General features: G+C 38.7%; 1 protein-coding gene across 6 annotated transcripts in view; it reads right to left on the bottom strand.

The window, feature by feature from the left end:
• Nucleotides 1-17,534, bottom strand: part of PTPN13 (protein tyrosine phosphatase non-receptor type 13) — a 129,882-nt gene that overhangs the window by 60,047 nt on the left and 52,301 nt on the right. For all 6 annotated transcript variants that reach the window (XM_075500853.1, XM_075500854.1, XM_075500856.1 and 3 more), the window contains one exon: nt 5,624-6,187. In XM_075500853.1, coding sequence (XP_075356968.1) covers nt 5,624-6,187 — 564 coding nt within the window. The remainder of the gene's footprint in view (nt 1-5,623; nt 6,188-17,534) is intronic.

The raw sequence follows: 17,534 nt of genomic DNA, 5'->3' as shown, positions 1-17,534 counted from the left end.
TCTTATCCAACTAAGAATGTAATGTGTTGACTAAAAATCGATAATCCAGACTGTGTGAGCTCCTGAAAGCTCGATAAAGCAGATGCCACTTTGCTGTGCAATTATGGAATTGTAAGAGCTGTTTTACTACCTTATGTTAAACTATGTAATTCTGAACAAAATAATAGTGGCTGATGCCAAAGTACTTGTACTTTACAGAAATCCCACAAACATTTCTTTCTTTTTCCTGGAAAAGCCAACTTCTGTAGTCTCAGTAAAATTAACAACTGAAAGTTTTCTATCTAAAATAGTATCAGTCCGTTATCCTACCCTCCAGCTACATTAATACAATTTCTGAACACTGCTCTAACTGAACCTTATCCTTACTGGACATACCAACCACATGAGAATCCATTTTGCCACCACTGAATTTAAATCATCCTACAGCACAATGATTGTAAGATGCATAAACTAAGCTTTAATTTGCTTTCACATGCAAACAGATATACCATTGTGGATGACTGGCATTTCCTTTGCTTAGCCTATACATGAACTGAGTACATACAATTCAAGAGAAAAAGAAAGTATGCACACTTCATTGAATTTACAGAGGTAAGTTTGTAAAGTGGCTATTCCTCTTTTGTCCTAAACCCAATCTCCCATTTAACCCACTTCCACAGAAGCTCCCAAATTCGAATCTCTGGGGCTTCATTTGCTGGGATAAATTTACTACCAACAGCTGCCTGATTACCTGCAGAAATTTTCCCTTATTAAAAAATGCAGCTTCAAACTAAGAGAGCTTTTAAAATCTGGACATTTAGAGTATCCCTAACCGTAACTCCCCACCTAAACACATGCAGTCGTAATATACACGTTTTATAAATGGGGTCCCGATGAGTCTTCAGGGTAGCTAATGAAAACATTGCTTTGTGAGATAAAGACACAGAAGACTTGGGAGGCAGAAACCCACCTCTAGAAACGCAGAATATTACTGCCTCTTCTTGCTGACTGTATGAAGCTGACAGTAGTAAGTGGAGGAAAATAAGAGGACTTAATCATCTGGGGTTTCAGTTGGAAAAATGAAAGGTAAAAGGAGAGAGGGATAAACATAACTTGAGGCTCTGGGATTCACATGGTTCCCAACTGCAAAAACTTTTAACAAAGGCTTGAGAATATTCCCAAACCACCCCCATTCCCTCACCCCTGGATTCAGCATTCCAAAGCTTCAGCAAGATCAGCTTTTTTGGTATCCTCCCCTCTTTTTCCTCCCTGTCTGCTATTTAACCCACAGCCAGCTACATTACTATTCTCCTAACTGGTTTTGTGCTCCTGTATTCCACCAGGACATAGGTGATCTTTACGCCTTGCTCCCTTGTGGATCTCATTTACAACATCCTCATAAGCAAAACTGCATATAAAAAAGAAGGATGCACATTCACTCAAGTAACACAGAAATCAAGTCACTTTCAATTATGCATCCACTCAAAAACGGGGGGGGGGGGAGCTGCCTAAGCAAATAAAAGGGAGAGATTCAGAGAGATTCATACAAGGCTACCATCTCACAGCCTTGTGTCTTACTATTGTGCCATTTGAAGGTAGGCCTGAGACGTGAAAACTGAAGTGTGTTTACACTTCATAACTCTCAGAAGATATAATCAGTTTTGTGGGTGAGAAGACAAAGAAAGCTGGGAGCAAGGAAGAACAGATGACACTTTCACACTCTTAAGCAGCAATGCAGGCTTGCAAAATGTAAAAGGTAAAATATTATTTTCTCTCTGAAATGGGACACTGTCAGTTGGTGCCAAGCAACAATTTCCAAGTCTCAAAAGAACAACAAAACCAAAATCTGCTCTCCTGGTACAGAGAAACTGCTTGGGTTTAACACCTCACAACTTCACAACTCTAAACAATTCTGCCTAAGCTCACAAAACCTACATAACAAAACCAAGAATGAACAGTAACAGTGGAGATGCAAAACTTACTCTCCCATCTCTTGGAAAGATTAACACATATTTTTGGAGTCTGTTATAGTGTTCAGAATTGGCTACACCTGAGGTCAAATAGCAGTTGCTTTCCCTTCCCCTTCCCCCCATCTGGCTAAGCACCTAATCATAAACAATCATCTTTAGTACACAAGAGATAAACAACCTCAACCCTGAAACTGTACAGCAGAATAACATATAAAACAGCAAGTTCATGAGCAAGGCACTTGCAATGACACTGTCTTTGGAAGGCTTGCGAGGCTAAATCAGAGATGTTCCTGCTGTAGATTATAGTGCAGTTTAGACGGTCTGCAGCTCACTACAAATTACTCTATTACAGCACAGCTGTAATTAAAGCTCTGTCATTCTTTCCACTATAAACTCTACTTTTCCTGAGTTTATAATTTGGATTGTAAAAATCTGTTCCGAGTGAAAGCTTGGCATACCAGAGCCTGTGCATGAGAACATTTTCTTTTTCCAAGGCAGTCAGCTCCTTAAGCTTTCATGAATAACAAAAAAGTTTGCCAGCTTAACCCAAAATAAGTTAAAGAAATAAGCCACATGTCACTTAAGTTCCTTTGTAGTTTGAGGAGGGAAGTTTTATCTGGCCAAGTTTAACCCACAGAGAGTCCTATGCCACTTCACAATTCAAAAACTGAAAAACAATGTACAGCCGAAAGCAGAGGCTTACTACAATTCACACAGACTTAACTGTAACCTAGACCCGGCCTCAACCAAACTCAAAATATCCCCAAACCTACCAAAGACAAGGCAGATTGTGTCCTCTCTACTAAACCCAACCACCATGTTCCCATGACTCCTTGCCCATTCCTCCCCCCCAAGCTGAACAGAATCCTTATTCCTGACTACACAAGCTTTCAAAATACCTTATTCTCTTTCTCCATTTTTCCTTTCAATGCCTCTCCTTTGAGGTTGTGCTGTGTCCCACGTAGGGAAAGAGTGGCAGTTGCTGTCATTTTCTGTAGACTTCTTTCCACTCTATTTCTAGTTGTTGCCCACCTATCCACTATGTGACTTACCAGCTGTAGACAGTAAGATACCCTTACATCAAGTGCTGCCCAAGAAACTGCCACCGCTACCTGTATCAAGATAGGTGACACATTTTACCACAGCTTTCCATGCAGTTGCTTACCTCTCTCAGCTAGCCTGGGTTTATGTCACAAGAGCAATTCCACACACGCTTGATAATGCCTGACATTTGGAAATATCTGTCTACCCACTATGTGCTTGAAAATTTTCATACAATAGTAATGCACAGAAAACTTGCAGACTGTATCTTTAATTTTTTTGACAGATAAAACTAGCAATAGTCTCTTTTTATGAAAGATCTCAAGGGACCCATCTGTTGTAAACAAGACATGAGATAAGGAATAGTAAAACATACAGAAGAAAAAAGGAAAAGGAAAAGGGAAAGAAGTCTTAATAGACTAGCAGACTTTATGTATGAAGGCTTTTGTGAATCTGCTCATTAAGGCAGAATAGAATACTTTCAGTCAGGCTTCTCAAGCCCAGTAAAACACAACAGCAACCAACTCCTGTGTGAAAAAGTATTCCCCATCCATCTTACTAAAATACTCCTTTAAACTGGCTCTCATTAAAAATTCACATTCACAACTAGGTTCTAGCCCAAAACTCTTCTTTAAGTAGTTAATGGCCAGGGAAAAAAAAGGCAAAAAAAGAAAAAAATAAATAAAGAAGAAAAAAAGGGGGGAAAAAAGAGAGAGAGCACCTAAAATAAAACTGCAGAGCACACACTCCTAACTTCAATTCAAGAGTGAAACATACCTCCTTCCTCTGCTGAAAACAGAAAACTCGGAAGACAAGAACATTGCAACCCAGCTATCTGTTGAGAAAGTATTTTCATTTTTTTTCTAGCAAGCAATGACTGTGAATTCAGAAGGATGGGCAGTGAGTCATTAGCTATTGCCTCAGTCTTCCCTGTACAGATTTGTCACTCAGGTCCTGTAACTATTAGGCCCCAGTTTCCAGTTTACTTTGACTGCACTTTCACCCATTACCTTTACGAATTGAGTAGTTTCACAACTGACCTATCTAATTTCTGAACTATCTCAGTTTGCAAGGTACGGGCACATTACGTTTTCTGCCATCTCCCAATCTGTTTGAATGAGAATGATAAACTCTTGCTCATCAATGGGTTTAGCCAAGCTTTTGGTTTTGCTGTTGTGCAACACAAACCTGCACAAAGCCGCACTCCTGAACAACAAGGCTATTGAGCTTTCCCAATGCAGGGAGTGGCCTCCTCTTAAACTGTTAGCTGCCTATCTCTAAAGATCTGAGTTGACTCATATACTTGAGACAGTCCCCTTCAAGTTCAGACTCTTAAACCAAAACTCAACCAACCTTCCCCGTACCTCAGTAGATAATGACAGATGGTGAACTTCTACTGAGGTAAACAATGGTATCTCCACAGTACTACTTCCATCTATGTTCATCCCTTCACACTATAATGTAACCCTCATCAGAAGATGCTAATTTGATAGCATAAAAAACCTCCAGCTGTCTTGTCTGTAAAACTTGTACAGAAATCACATCAGCTTTTTAAACTGCCTATGCCATTTCAATAACACCCCTTTCTGGAGCACAAGGCTCACATGCATAGGAGAGAAAGAACTGGCTTCCCGTGCTATCCGCAATATAAGCATCTCCTGAGATGGCCTCAAGGGGCGTGAACAGGCATTTTTAGAAATTCAACCTCGATAAAAGGCTTTATCATCTCTCCTTAATAAGGAGGTGTTTACACCTCAGTGCAGGAAAAGGAGGCAAAAGTTGGGTTTTTTTACACAGGTATTTCTGTCACACAACAGACAGGCAGCCATGAGTTTTCAACTGTATGGATTTTGAATGCACCTGAATAAATGACTGAGCTAGCTTTGTACATACAGCTCTTCTACCATATACCTCAAATGACTAAGTTATGCCTTCTGGTCCATCCCAAGCAGGATCCGACTCTGCTCTCAGTTTCTATCCAACTGTCCCAAATTTACAACCCCTGAAAATCATGTCACATTTTCAAAGCAAACAAAATACGGAGTTCCCCTTATTGGGTTCTGCATAAAGACCATTTTAAAAGTTTCCACAGAACAAATACAAAGACTTTTTTCCCCCATGCGTTCTTTTAATTAACTGAGGGAACTTGTCAAGTATTCCCACTGAGTTAAAGACCTTAACATGAGTCCAAAAAAAATTTCATATTTAAGGGCTTAACTGCATCATCCAGAGTTATACAGTGCAAAAACTGAGAGATCTGGAGATGAAATTCTCTCTTTCCTCTGGAGTATAAATCCGTCTCTAATAGCTGGAGATGAGGATTTTCCTTCAAGGAAAATTACTTGACAATTGGCTTTTACCAACTTTTTTTTTCTTTTTCTAACTTCAATTGATGAACTTGATACTGGCTGACTTACAGAAATCAACTATTTTCACTGGGTAAGCAATCTGGACAAGCACATTTATCTTCATTGGCAATAGACATTCTAATGCTTTCACTTTACCTAAAAAAAGAAGACAAAGCGAAGATCTTGGCAGTTTCAAGAGCTGCTACAAGAGAACTCAAATTTATCATAAAGAGAAACTTTTGTTTAATGACTGGAATACTCAGAAAATCAAAAAGCTTCACTAACCTTCTACATTCATAGCTTCCCTCAGAAGCTGCAACTTCTTCTGTCTCTCCCTTATCCTGTCAAAGGCACTTGATATTGCTGCAGAAGTTGATGTCTCAGGCACGTGGCGCGTTTGGTCCAGTTTTTGCGGTCCAAAGACATCCAGTGCTATGCTCCCATCAGAGTATCTTGCTTCCTTGTTTCTGGTAGTAGTAGAAGTCCGTACTGTAAATACTTCACGCTGATGGTTGTGCCCGTGAGAGACTCCAGCATGGTCCCTCTCAGCTGCCTTGTCAGTTGCGCAAAGCAAATCTGTGGAAGAAGCCCATACTTTCCGCTTGGGAGTGACATCTGTATGAAGGTGACCTTTTTTTTCAAATTCACTGGCTTTACATCTATGAGGACAGAAAACATCTTCCTGTCCTGAGTTGTAATCTGTGGAAATGCCCTGGAAAAACTCTTCCTCGCCTTGTGTTCCTCTAGTAGACAGAAATCCCATAGACTTGCTAAGTCCTTTGTTAAGCATGGTCTGTTGAGAGAAGTGAGCTTTGTGTCCATCAGGTGCATCGACCACCAATGTTTTTCCTGGAATAAGGAGACATTTCATACATGTAATTTTGTACTTAATACAGAAGAGTGCAACAGAAATTACTTAAAGTGTTTACTGAGCACACATTTTGGCCTTGATTTTGCCATGCAAACATTGAGACAGCTACTTAAAGGGCTGCCTCAGTCAACAAAGACAGAACTCCAACTACTTCATATCTGACAGGCATTTTATTTGTTTTATTTCTGAAGTGGTCAAGAAAAAATTATGACCTACTATAATTCAGCATTAACATTAAAAAAAAATACTATCACATACATGCTGAAAGTTGTTTTCTCATTAATTTTTAAAATAGTCTGGACTATCACCAAAAGGACTCTTTAATGATCAACCTGAAATTAGCCATTCCTACCACCTCTCACACCCAAAGACACACCTACAATTTTTAATGACAAGTCAAGGTTTTTTCTACAGATTTACAGATGCCCTGCAGTAATGTCAGTAGTAAGAGAAGAGTGACTATGTAGTTAGGAATTTTAAAATCCTGGATCTTCCTTTAATGACTATTGTTGGTGATGACAGTCTCTCCAGATAAAGAATACTCTAAAACAAAAACAACAAAGCTTCTAAGATCAAAGTGATTCTATAAGCCTGTACACTTCATGTTTCGTTAATAAATGGATCAGCCAATACTAATGAACTTCTCTTCTCCCTCTCCCTTACCGTGAAGTTACTTCCAGAATAAAAGAAACTGTCAGAGTTGAAATAATATCAATGAAATATGTGCTCTCTGAAGAATATCATATCATGGTCACCGAGAAGTTTTGATGATCATGTATGTCTTGGGCATAAAATTTTCTCAAAGTATTAGCCCAATTTTACAAAACTAATTACAAACATCAGTAAGTACAGTCAAATTTCTTAATATTAACAGATGACCTACAAGTTTACCTTTCATGTTCTTAAGCCTTCCTGAGATCAGAATAAAAGGATTATAACCATTATAAGAGTAACATCCCACAGAAAAACTAGTATCAAAGACTATCCAACTGCTACTTTCTTTCTGTTAGCAAACTAAAATTTTTTAATGCTTCTGCATTATTAAAGTTGCAAAAATCCAAAGTCTGTTGTAGATACCACACAGGCAGTAACCTACTCATAATTCCAACCAACCAAGTACATTGCAAAAATTATTATGAAGATGAAGTCTAACCTTTCCAATCTGCAACATACACACTGCATTAATATGGCAGTCTCAACCTCATCATAATACCCCTGACGAGAAAACCCAACTGAAAATATTCCATGCTGGGTTGCCTAAGCAATGCCTGCTCATCCAGGTGGAGTCAGTATGGCATGTGATGCTTTTCTTAGAGCTAGCCCTCTCTCTACTGTGATATTACCATGTACATCTTTTAAGAAGCGGCAGCCTTGAAGATATCCTCACAAAAGAAAGCAGTCCCGAGCTCAAAGTAAATTTCTGTGCTGTATCTACTACTGTCAAAGATGGCTCTATAGTGCTGCCTGTTGCTCTTCCAAAGTCGATTGAAATCAACTGCCCCACTTGCACAGTAGGCTCCTGCTGATCTTCACCTAGAGTCTATTATCCTTTCAAATTGGGTTTCACAGAACGCTTTAAGGACGCTCATAATTGTACTCAGAAATGCTTTAAAAGCTTATGGCTTTACACCTTTCAACTCCGATATTCAACTTGAAGAGGGGCTGTTAGTTTCCAGTTTCTATTTCTGCAATATTAAACAAACAACAGGTGTTTAAAAAAAAAGCAAGACTAAAGCCAGCCAAATGCAACCAAGAAGCCCCTTGCTCCTTACCAACACGCAAATACATTATGGTAAAATGTTAGGGTTCGGATTGTCTAAAAAGTGTCTTGTAAGAAATTACACAGTTCCTATGTTCCAGCCAAGAGAATAAAACAAGAACCTTTGCCAGTGAGAATGAACTAATCTTCTGAAAGGATATGAAGCATCACTTCATATTTTACAAATATGGCTTTCATCCTAAACTCAAGTAAACATAATCTTATGTTATTATCTTATTCTCAGACTATACATCCCTCATAAATCTGGTGAATTACATATAATATTCACAGACACAAAAAAGCCTTTTAAAAATAGCCGTTCACTGTGAAGTTCCCACTATCTATCTAAAGCAGCGGGATGATATCCATTCTGCAAACACATACTTCACTTTCATGTACATGCACATCAAGGAGAGACGTTCCTAAACAGGATTTTAACTCAGTCATTTGTGAGAGAGATAAAAACCAAAATACTGCAGTATTTAAGATGGTCGCCAAAAAAGCAAATCAAAAGGAGCTCCAAGAATCCTCCCCAATAATGAGCGTTCCAAGATAATTTTAGGCAGAAAAAAACCCAAAACCACCTCCTCTACACACTGTTTTCACATATTTTTTACAATGTTAAAAAAACCAAACAAACAACCCACCTCTTCAACACTGAAAGTATTTACATGCACGAGACCTTAACTGAACAAAACAACAGCAAACAAAGCAGAAAAAAACAAGATAAACGGACAGCTGCAACTCCAATATACTACCGAGGCTATAAATTCAGGATTACTTGGTACATTATCCGTCATGACTCAGAAGAACATTCCTGGTTCAAAAGATCATTTAGGTCTCTGCACGTTGAAGCGTTATCTTGTTTAAGGATCACATCCACTGAAAAGAGCCACAACGTACTTTAAGTATCAATGGGTATTCTCACCATAGCACACCCAGAGACATAAACATATCTGTTGTATGCTGGTGAGAACTGCAGTGAAAGAGCCCAGCTGCCAGTGAAAGAGAGTGCTAGAGGGGAAGGAGCATCCTCCTCACCAAAGCTGTAGTTTCCATTGGCTTGTAGCATTCAGACTAGATGTAACGGAAGCTGCTTCCAGTTCATGCAGAGGCTCAGAAGACACAAGCTCCTTGCCTCGGCATGCAGGAGATGCTTACTATTCTCCAAGTCATCTACCCACCTGAGGCTTCCTCATGAGGAAAAGTGAATGCCCTGAATGCTATCTCATCAGCAGTGACTGGGAAAGTACTCATCACTACAGCTTTGCCACTCATTCAGCTAATTGCGTGATGAGACAGGAGATGAGCTGTTCCATCAGGAAGCAGTGCAGGAGGCATTCCACTTCCACACTGCTCTTCCACTCTGCTGAGTGTAGATGCCTACAGGTCTGCCGAACTAATACCCACATTGACTTATGCAGCCAACATGAGTTTTTAACATAGCACCAAAAGGAATGTACAGCTGTCCTCAGTCTTAAGACTGTAAAATTCTCTTGGACATCTTTCATCTTTCCTCTACTACTCTCCCCATTCCCACTTCTGCTTTTCACCAGCCTTGGCACTTTTTCCCACCATTGCAAAACCCATCCCCCTCTACATAACATCATTTCAACATCCTCTCCCCAAACTGGCTCACAGTGTCAACATGAGCTGTTTAAGAATCATCCTCAGAGAAAGGTACAGAAGACACTAGGGGGCAAGGGGTGCACAGCCTGCTCAAGTTGGGCATCTTGAGAACGCAAACTGAAACAAAGCAGCAATACAGAACTCCATACTTCATACCAGCCAAGAATGCATGCTACTCTTGGCACCAAAGAGCAGAGATCAAGCACAAGACTCCTCAATACAGAAGCAACTCAACTGCAGGTAACAGTGAAAAAACCCGATTAGGCAACTAGCAATCAGTCCAGGCCAGTTCTTCTATTTTTAATAACTTAAATCTGTCCTCATCCCTCCTTACATGTTTTAAGTACTATTATAGACTTTGTAAGTCACAAAATCAACTGTTAAGGTATTATCACTTTTTTCCTGGACTTTCTCAACACACTACCTCAGCATTACTTAGATCAAGGGTCTTAAATGAATGCAGTAAGTCTCTTTCAGCACAAGGCTCATATGTCTAGCTTTCAGCTAACAGTACACCTCCAGAATAGAGCAGACTGGAATCATATGCCCTTCTTTAATACATGTATTTTTAGTTGAATGGCATACACAAGTCCAAATTCATTAAGCCAATACATAGTTTACCCATGAACTTCTTTTCCCCAGCTTTTATGATGAAATGTGTGGGAAAATGAATGGGAGAACTAATGGTCAAAAGAAACCTGACTGCATAATGCCACTTTTACATCTTTAAATTATAATGGATGGAGAGACTCATGTTATGACCTTCCTTTAAAAAAAATGGCTTGTATTTGTAATGGAAACTCTGGAGACCTATCCAAAGTATCTTGGCTCCACTAAAGACATTAAGTATCTTGCCTGAGACCACACAGAGCTACTCCATGCTTCAGTTACCCAAGAGTATAATGGTACAGAGAATTGTTCCCCTACTTGTCAGTGATGGTGATAGGAAAGCAGTTAGCAATTAAGATACTATAGCATGTAAGTAACTTCAAAAGGTGTGTTTTCCCTTTCCCCAATTACTCCTCTGCTGAACTAAACTCTTCTTCATGCTCATCTGAATAGTATCTAGGTTCTTGATTTCACATATCACCCTTCACATGTCGCCCTTGGGTATTTATCGTCTACTTGATGTTACATTAGTGCAATTATTTATAATTACTGTAAATAATTCAAATACAATTATAGTAATTTCATTATTCCAAAGTATAATATATAGTGAGGGAATATATACAATAAAAATAGCAAATAATCACCAAGAGTTCACAACAAAATTCCCTTGTGGTGCTAAAATGTAAATCTAGTTTTCCACACACTTTCAACTGGCAGATGTTACATTTGCTGAATCCTTCTGCTTCCTTCTTCCTTTGGTGTCTTCAGCTATGAATGCTACTACACCCTCTTTGACACCACTGTCATTCACAAACCATCTTTTACTCACGCTGGCAGTAATCTGGTTGATTTTCCTCTGAGCAAGAGAGTTGTTACCTGGTCCTAACTAAAATTCAGTCTGTCTGCAATTACTTGTGTACCAGCTTGATCATACAGGCAATTAATCAAATATTACGTAAGTGCAAACATAGTCAGTGCCATCACATACTGTATCTGTTTTTACTGAATAAACTCAGCTCAAGTTTCTTTAAAGTCTTTCTGATTGTCCCCTTCTTTTGTTTGCACAAAACAGAATACCTTTTTGAGCTCCATTTTAGCAAAGCTCATGGATATATACATACATACACACACACACGGGGCGGAGTTAGGAAGTGACAAGGGCTGGGGGGGACAGAGAGAGATTGCTCATATGTAGCATGAAAGCACACACCATCATTGCCAGACTGGAAGGTCTGAAAAGAGGAAATTATTATACCAGCATTTAAAAAACATCTCCCACACCATCTTTGTGCAGAAAAGAGAATGACAGAAAAATCCTTATCCCAAGACAACACAGTTAGTTTCTCAAATATGAGTGGGTAGCTGATGAAGGAATTGGGTTTGCAATCCCTTTGGGCAGGCTAAGAGCCAAACAGAAGAAAACAGACAGATGTGGCCTGTGGGTTGACTGCTAAGAATGGCACACCTCCTCCTTTCTTTTACTTCTTTTAAATTGTTGAGAAAATCCAAGTTTCAGACGGAAATACTCCTAAAACAATGCATTCTTTGTGAAGGAAGAAATGAGCTGGACACAAGGACTGTTGAAAGTACTGTAAGTAACAGCCAAGCTATAAATCCTGTAGAACAATTTGCATTCTGCTTTGGACTGACATGGCTCCTCTACCAAAAAAACCAAATAGCTCCAGAAACCAGGCATCTTGTTCAGAACAGTGGTAGCAAACCTTGACAAGTAGCACTTTGTAAATGCAACATTTTACCTCTTCCCTTCCTCAGTACCTCTGCAGAAAAGACAACTGCACCATTGCTCTTTCCCACTGAGGTTTATGGGCCAATTTTTTTTGGTATGTCTCTCAACCAAGTAGGCAAAAGGGCCACCCAGCTATCCCCTTCCTGGATTTATGCGTACCCCAGGAGAAGCTCAGTGATACAGATGCTTTTCTGCACAGAGACAGCATTTGACATCTCTGGTTCAGTTTCCTCACTGATCTTTGTGTCCATTCTTGTTTTGTCTTCAGAATTCTGAGTTTGTCACACCACTGTGACAGCATTTCCAATATTGCCAGGCCGGAAGCTCAGTAAAGCAGTAGCAAATATACTTAAATTTAAAACATATCTACCAACACCAACCACCAGTACTGCTAGATGCAAACAGAAGCATTTATTGGAAGAAAACAGGTATGGTTTCTGGAGTGTGAAAGAATAATTTTTTTTTTTTAAACCAAGAAATCTTCATCTAGCTTCCATTTGGTTTTGCTGAAATCTGGAAGTTATTCTCCAACTATTCAGTTCTTTTTTTCTAGTACTGAGGAAACAGGGGGAAAAAAAAATATATTTACAGATGAGAGATTTTTGAAGTCAATGGAATTAAGTTTGTGCTGTATTTTTTGATAAGTTAAATCTGTGTGCTTGGATTTAGCAAGAAAATGAGTAAGCTGTTTCAGCTCACACATGGAGGTCATCGCTATAAACCCTTTCTTTATAGACTAAAAGCTGCATTTTTACCCAGATCAGGAAATAAAACAATCCACAATCAATTTCCCTGGATCAAAAGCAAAAGGGTGCATTATTCTGTCTGAGAGTTTTTGCTGGGCAGCTACATCAGTAATTGATATTCCGGAGAATGGTAACTAAACGCTAGAATTTCTTGTTAAAATTAAAAGCAACTTCACTTAGCCTTAGAATCTTTTATTCAGTTTACAACACCTACCATTTTTGCTGCACCTGACAGAGCGTATAGTCTAATTAAACAGGGAGTTTTCTCAACATCTAAAATTTTGTTCAGTATTTCCAATTACTTCCTGTTACATACAGTTAAGGTGAACCTTAATGATCTTTTAAATTCATTTCAAGCCTTTATTCATGTGGCATATATTCTTTTGGCAGAGATGAACGTCGGAATTTTGCAGGATACAACTGTAGTATTGTAACATACAAGGTTAACTCGTGACGGTCTACCACACTGCACAAGTCGAGTTAAAATCAGAGACCTTCATGGCAGGAAAGCAAAGCCAAGGCACCCGTTACCTACATCTCTTTAAAAGATGGAATATCTCTGCAAAGGTCTGTCCTTGGTACTCGCAGATCATCAACATAAGTTGAAACTTTGTAAATAAACACACAAGGTGCAGGATTTCAATTACTAGCAAGCTGGGAAACAGGCTGCCAGGCACATTCAAGTTATGGAGATTTCAATTGGGCTTTAAATAGACTACGCATCCTTTTGAAGGATGAGTGCCATAGTTTGTGGCAAAGAGTAACATGGTGAATTAATTCTTGCTTTATGTTAGGAAGAGTTTGACAGTTAGTTACTCTTTTGTCACACCAAAAGAATTTTATGAAGCAACTTCCACAAATGATTCTTGAAGTAAAGACTCTTCAGGTCTGAAGTGTTTTGAGTACGAAACTTAAATAAAAGTCATTGGTTCAGATGACTCACGCCAGGTTTTACCACTTCTATTTCTGCTGGCTAAGTCAGTTCCTAAATACTGTGTTCTGAATATTACTTGACTGAAAGCAAACATTCTGTAATATTAATTTAGAATAAATTACTTCTGCAGTCAGCCCTGCCATAAAGCTCATTCACCAAGATGGCCACAGAAAGTGAGTCATGAAAGAGAGAAAAAATAAATTTAATTGGGGAGAATATCAACATTAAGTTATTTATTAATTTAATAATTATCTTCAAGACATAAAGACGGAAATGAACAGCTGAAATTATCAAACCTTGCTACATAAGGAGAGCAAAATATCCAATTTAAAAACGTGAAGTGGAAAGATATTTCAAAACATTTGTCCTAAGCCAACAATAAAGCCCCAGCAATTATAATTTTGGGTGACCACAGTATGGAAAACTGATCTTAACATTAGCTGGCTACTCTCCAACTAGGAGCACAGCTCTCTTGCTGAGCCATCTCTATATTCATGAACTTAGCATGATTTATCAGCTATCTTAACTTAGATACTCACAGTAACATTCTGATACTCTCAAGTTCATAATAAATGCCTTAGGTCTATGCTGCTTTTTTCTCCATATGGCAGCTATCCTATTCATTGAAAATTCTCTTTAAGATTTTCACAATGACTCAACAGAACTTCACCTCAGTGAGTATCAGATGAGTCTTCTGTCCTCTCCAGGAAAGACTTCTGTTCACAGTATTTACTTCTTTAAATATGCTGGTAAAATGACTGGTATAATTAGACACATCCTTATGCGTGCCTCCCTGCCACCTTCCCCCCCCAATTGTCCCAGTGCTAAACTGGGCCCCAAATGTCTTCTCAGAGGAAGTTAAACCTAAACATTTAGAGAAAAGATAATTGACATAACTTCTAACTTATTAGAAAGACAGTTCACTCAGAATCATAATCCTGCCCGGTAGCTTCCTACGTTTCTAAGAGTTTGCCATTTTGCAATTGGAATAAGAGGCGTATATTTCAACTACACACAGCAGCAGAATAGTACAGTGTCAACAGAGGAAAAAAAGGACTCTATGCTTTTCTGAGTTGGTTTTTCATTTCTTGTTTTTTTCTTTACCATTACTATTTCTCCTAAACCCTCATCTGGCTTTCTATTTGTGGCTCCTCAATCTATGAGATTATTATCGATATAATTAGTCCTATATTCCACAACTCACTTTTCCAGAAATCTAAAAGCTGTACCCACAGGGCAGCTGATCTATGCTGTTACTGACAGAATTTGCACCAGCAAACCAGCATACCGTTACAGAAAAAGAAATAACCAAGCATTAAATTGCTCTGAATCAAATGCGAGCTGTCTCTCATTAATACCAGATACCCATTTCACTGGGTCCTCACTAATTTTCAAATACATAACTCAGTATACAGGCCAAGTGGAACTGAAAACAGCTACAGCTGGTTTGGTTATGTGGGAGGTTTTGTTTTGTTCTGTTCTGTATTTTACTGATACTCTATATTCCCTGAGGTCTCAGGGAAGTGGAGATCAAAGAATGTATCTAAGATTGAAATACAAAGAAGTAAGATGGTGCTATTAAGACATACCAGGAAATGGGACTGATAACAGAAGTAGAATTGGGAAAGGTTTTGGGGAAGCTAAGAGGGTTGTAAACCCTCTAGGGAAAAGGAGAAAAATAACGAGAGTTCTACAGGTAATGAACGTGATACAGAAAAATTGAAACAGGTTGAGTGGAAGCAGGCCAGGCAGAACATAAAAAATAAAGGAATGATTGACTTCAATTTATCTTCTTTTCTGAAAATAAAGAATCAAATAACAGAAAGCATGAAAAAGATCTTCTACTTGTAGGGATAGGGGGAAGCAAGAAGTATAACACCAAAATATCATAAAACCCACAAAGTAACTGAAAAATATTTCTGCTGGTTGACAGTTCATCTTGACAAAAACAGGAAAAATCAAGTCTTCAAGAGTATCTCATTAATAACTTGTAGCTTTGGGACCAGGCTTGGAGTGATGCAGACAAAATAATGTTTGCACTGGGACAGTGATGTACATTCTTTCCCTGTGGTGCCACACATTATCTGTAACACTCCATGCATGCATGCACTTTCAATCAACTTCAGAGAAACAGGGCTTAGAGGATGAGGTCTATGCAGCCAACTTCATAGTCTGGGGGTTATCAAGTTCACTCATTTCACAAATACTATTTGAGTAAAGATTATGTTTAATTAGATATCTTCAGACAATGTGATGTTCCCTAGAAAGAGAAACCTTTCAAAAAGTGATTTTGACTGAGGTCGCTTAAAACCCTGTGCTGAATTTACTGGTCAATAGCAGCTGAGCCAAGTGGACTCCTCAGTCTCAGAGAACCCTTAATTCTAGTTGTTCTTCCCTGACCCAGTGATTTCACAAGCACACACACTGCAGGGAACCTGTTCTGCTTGGCTTCCTGGAAATCCTAGGCAGAGCCAGACAGCAAGTGAGCACACAGCAGCAAGACAAATGTTCAGCTCCACAGCCCTTCAGAGATTCAGACACTGCATCCTAACTGAACTTTTAGGTAATTAAAATAAAAAGCAACACCTCTCGATCATCTCAGAAGCAAAAGTCATACATACTAAGCGATTCAAAAAGAGCAGGGATAAGAGGAAAGAATATTCTAGCCATGACTTTTTTTTTCAAGTGTGAGGATACAGTAGAAAAACAGCAATTAGATCATCTAGTCTATATCCTTTGAGTTAAAGACATAGTCCTCAGAGAAAGTTTCAGACATAACAGGGATATTATTCACCCTAGTACTAAGCCAGAAAGGCATGGAGATACTGGCTGGAGCTACTACATCAATCTCCAAAATTTAGCAGAACCTAAAACAAAAGCTTTTTTGTTAAGATATACTTAAGCCTTTGGGGACAAACATTACTTCTGAGGAAAAAAAAAATCTGCTAAAAAGCTTAAACTTGTGGGTAGGAAAACAAATGAACAAAATCCCCCCCTCAAACCACAAAAACATTCAAAAAAAGAAGTTAAGGATTTTCTAAGAAAATGAAAAACAAACCAGCAAAAGACTACAGTTGTATTAGTGAAAACAAAACTAGAAGCAACAAAGAAAAGAATAATCAGGGTTGCTAATGCAGTGAGAACAGAGTTTAAAGACAACCTTGCTATGTCTCCAAAACTTAACAAATATTCTGATCATTATCAACACATGCAGTTTATGACGATAATGGAATAAAAAGCAGAATAGATGATGGAAGAGGGTATGGAAATAACAAAGCTTGAGGTAGTAGCCAAATGGTAGTGTGCTCAAATAAAGTTCTTTAAAACAAAACAAAACAAAAAAGGTGAGGAATATGGAATAGGTTAATATTGGCAAAAGAACAAAGATGTGTGTAAAGAAACTGTGAATATGACAACACTGGAAATTGGGAAGAATAGGGTTAAAGAATACACTAACAATTTAACAATCAGAACAATAAGGTTCTGGTACAACCCTTATAAAATTGGTGGGAACCAGGGAAAGAATTCATTTTAAGAGCAAGCTTAAGAAAGGCATTACACGGTTTACAAATCCAGTCAACCAGATTGATCCAGTCCCAAACCCTGTATTCCTACAGATCTTCCTATTGCTACAGAAATATTCTGGAAAAGAAGAAGGGAAAAAAGCCAGTAAGAAAACAAAGCCCCCGAGAAAGCTGTCAGAACAGTGCATTTGTGCCAGAAAACAAAGAGACGGCTTGGACCAGAAACTGTTCCTAAACACATAGTGCCGTACTGGAAGGGCTGGCAACCATTGACATAAGGTTTTTATATCAAAAAGTTGCCTAATGTATGACTCATCTCAAAAGAATCAATAAAGGAAGACCACCAATGCCTTGCCAGACTCATGTCTAACTTTCTC

The sequence above is a fragment of the Mycteria americana genome, chromosome 4 (assembly GCF_035582795.1).
Source record: "Mycteria americana isolate JAX WOST 10 ecotype Jacksonville Zoo and Gardens chromosome 4, USCA_MyAme_1.0, whole genome shotgun sequence".
NCBI classification, from domain to species: Eukaryota; Metazoa; Chordata; class Aves; order Ciconiiformes; family Ciconiidae; genus Mycteria; species Mycteria americana.
Note: the sequence above shows the minus strand (reverse complement) of the source record. Positions and strands in the feature narration are given on the sequence as shown.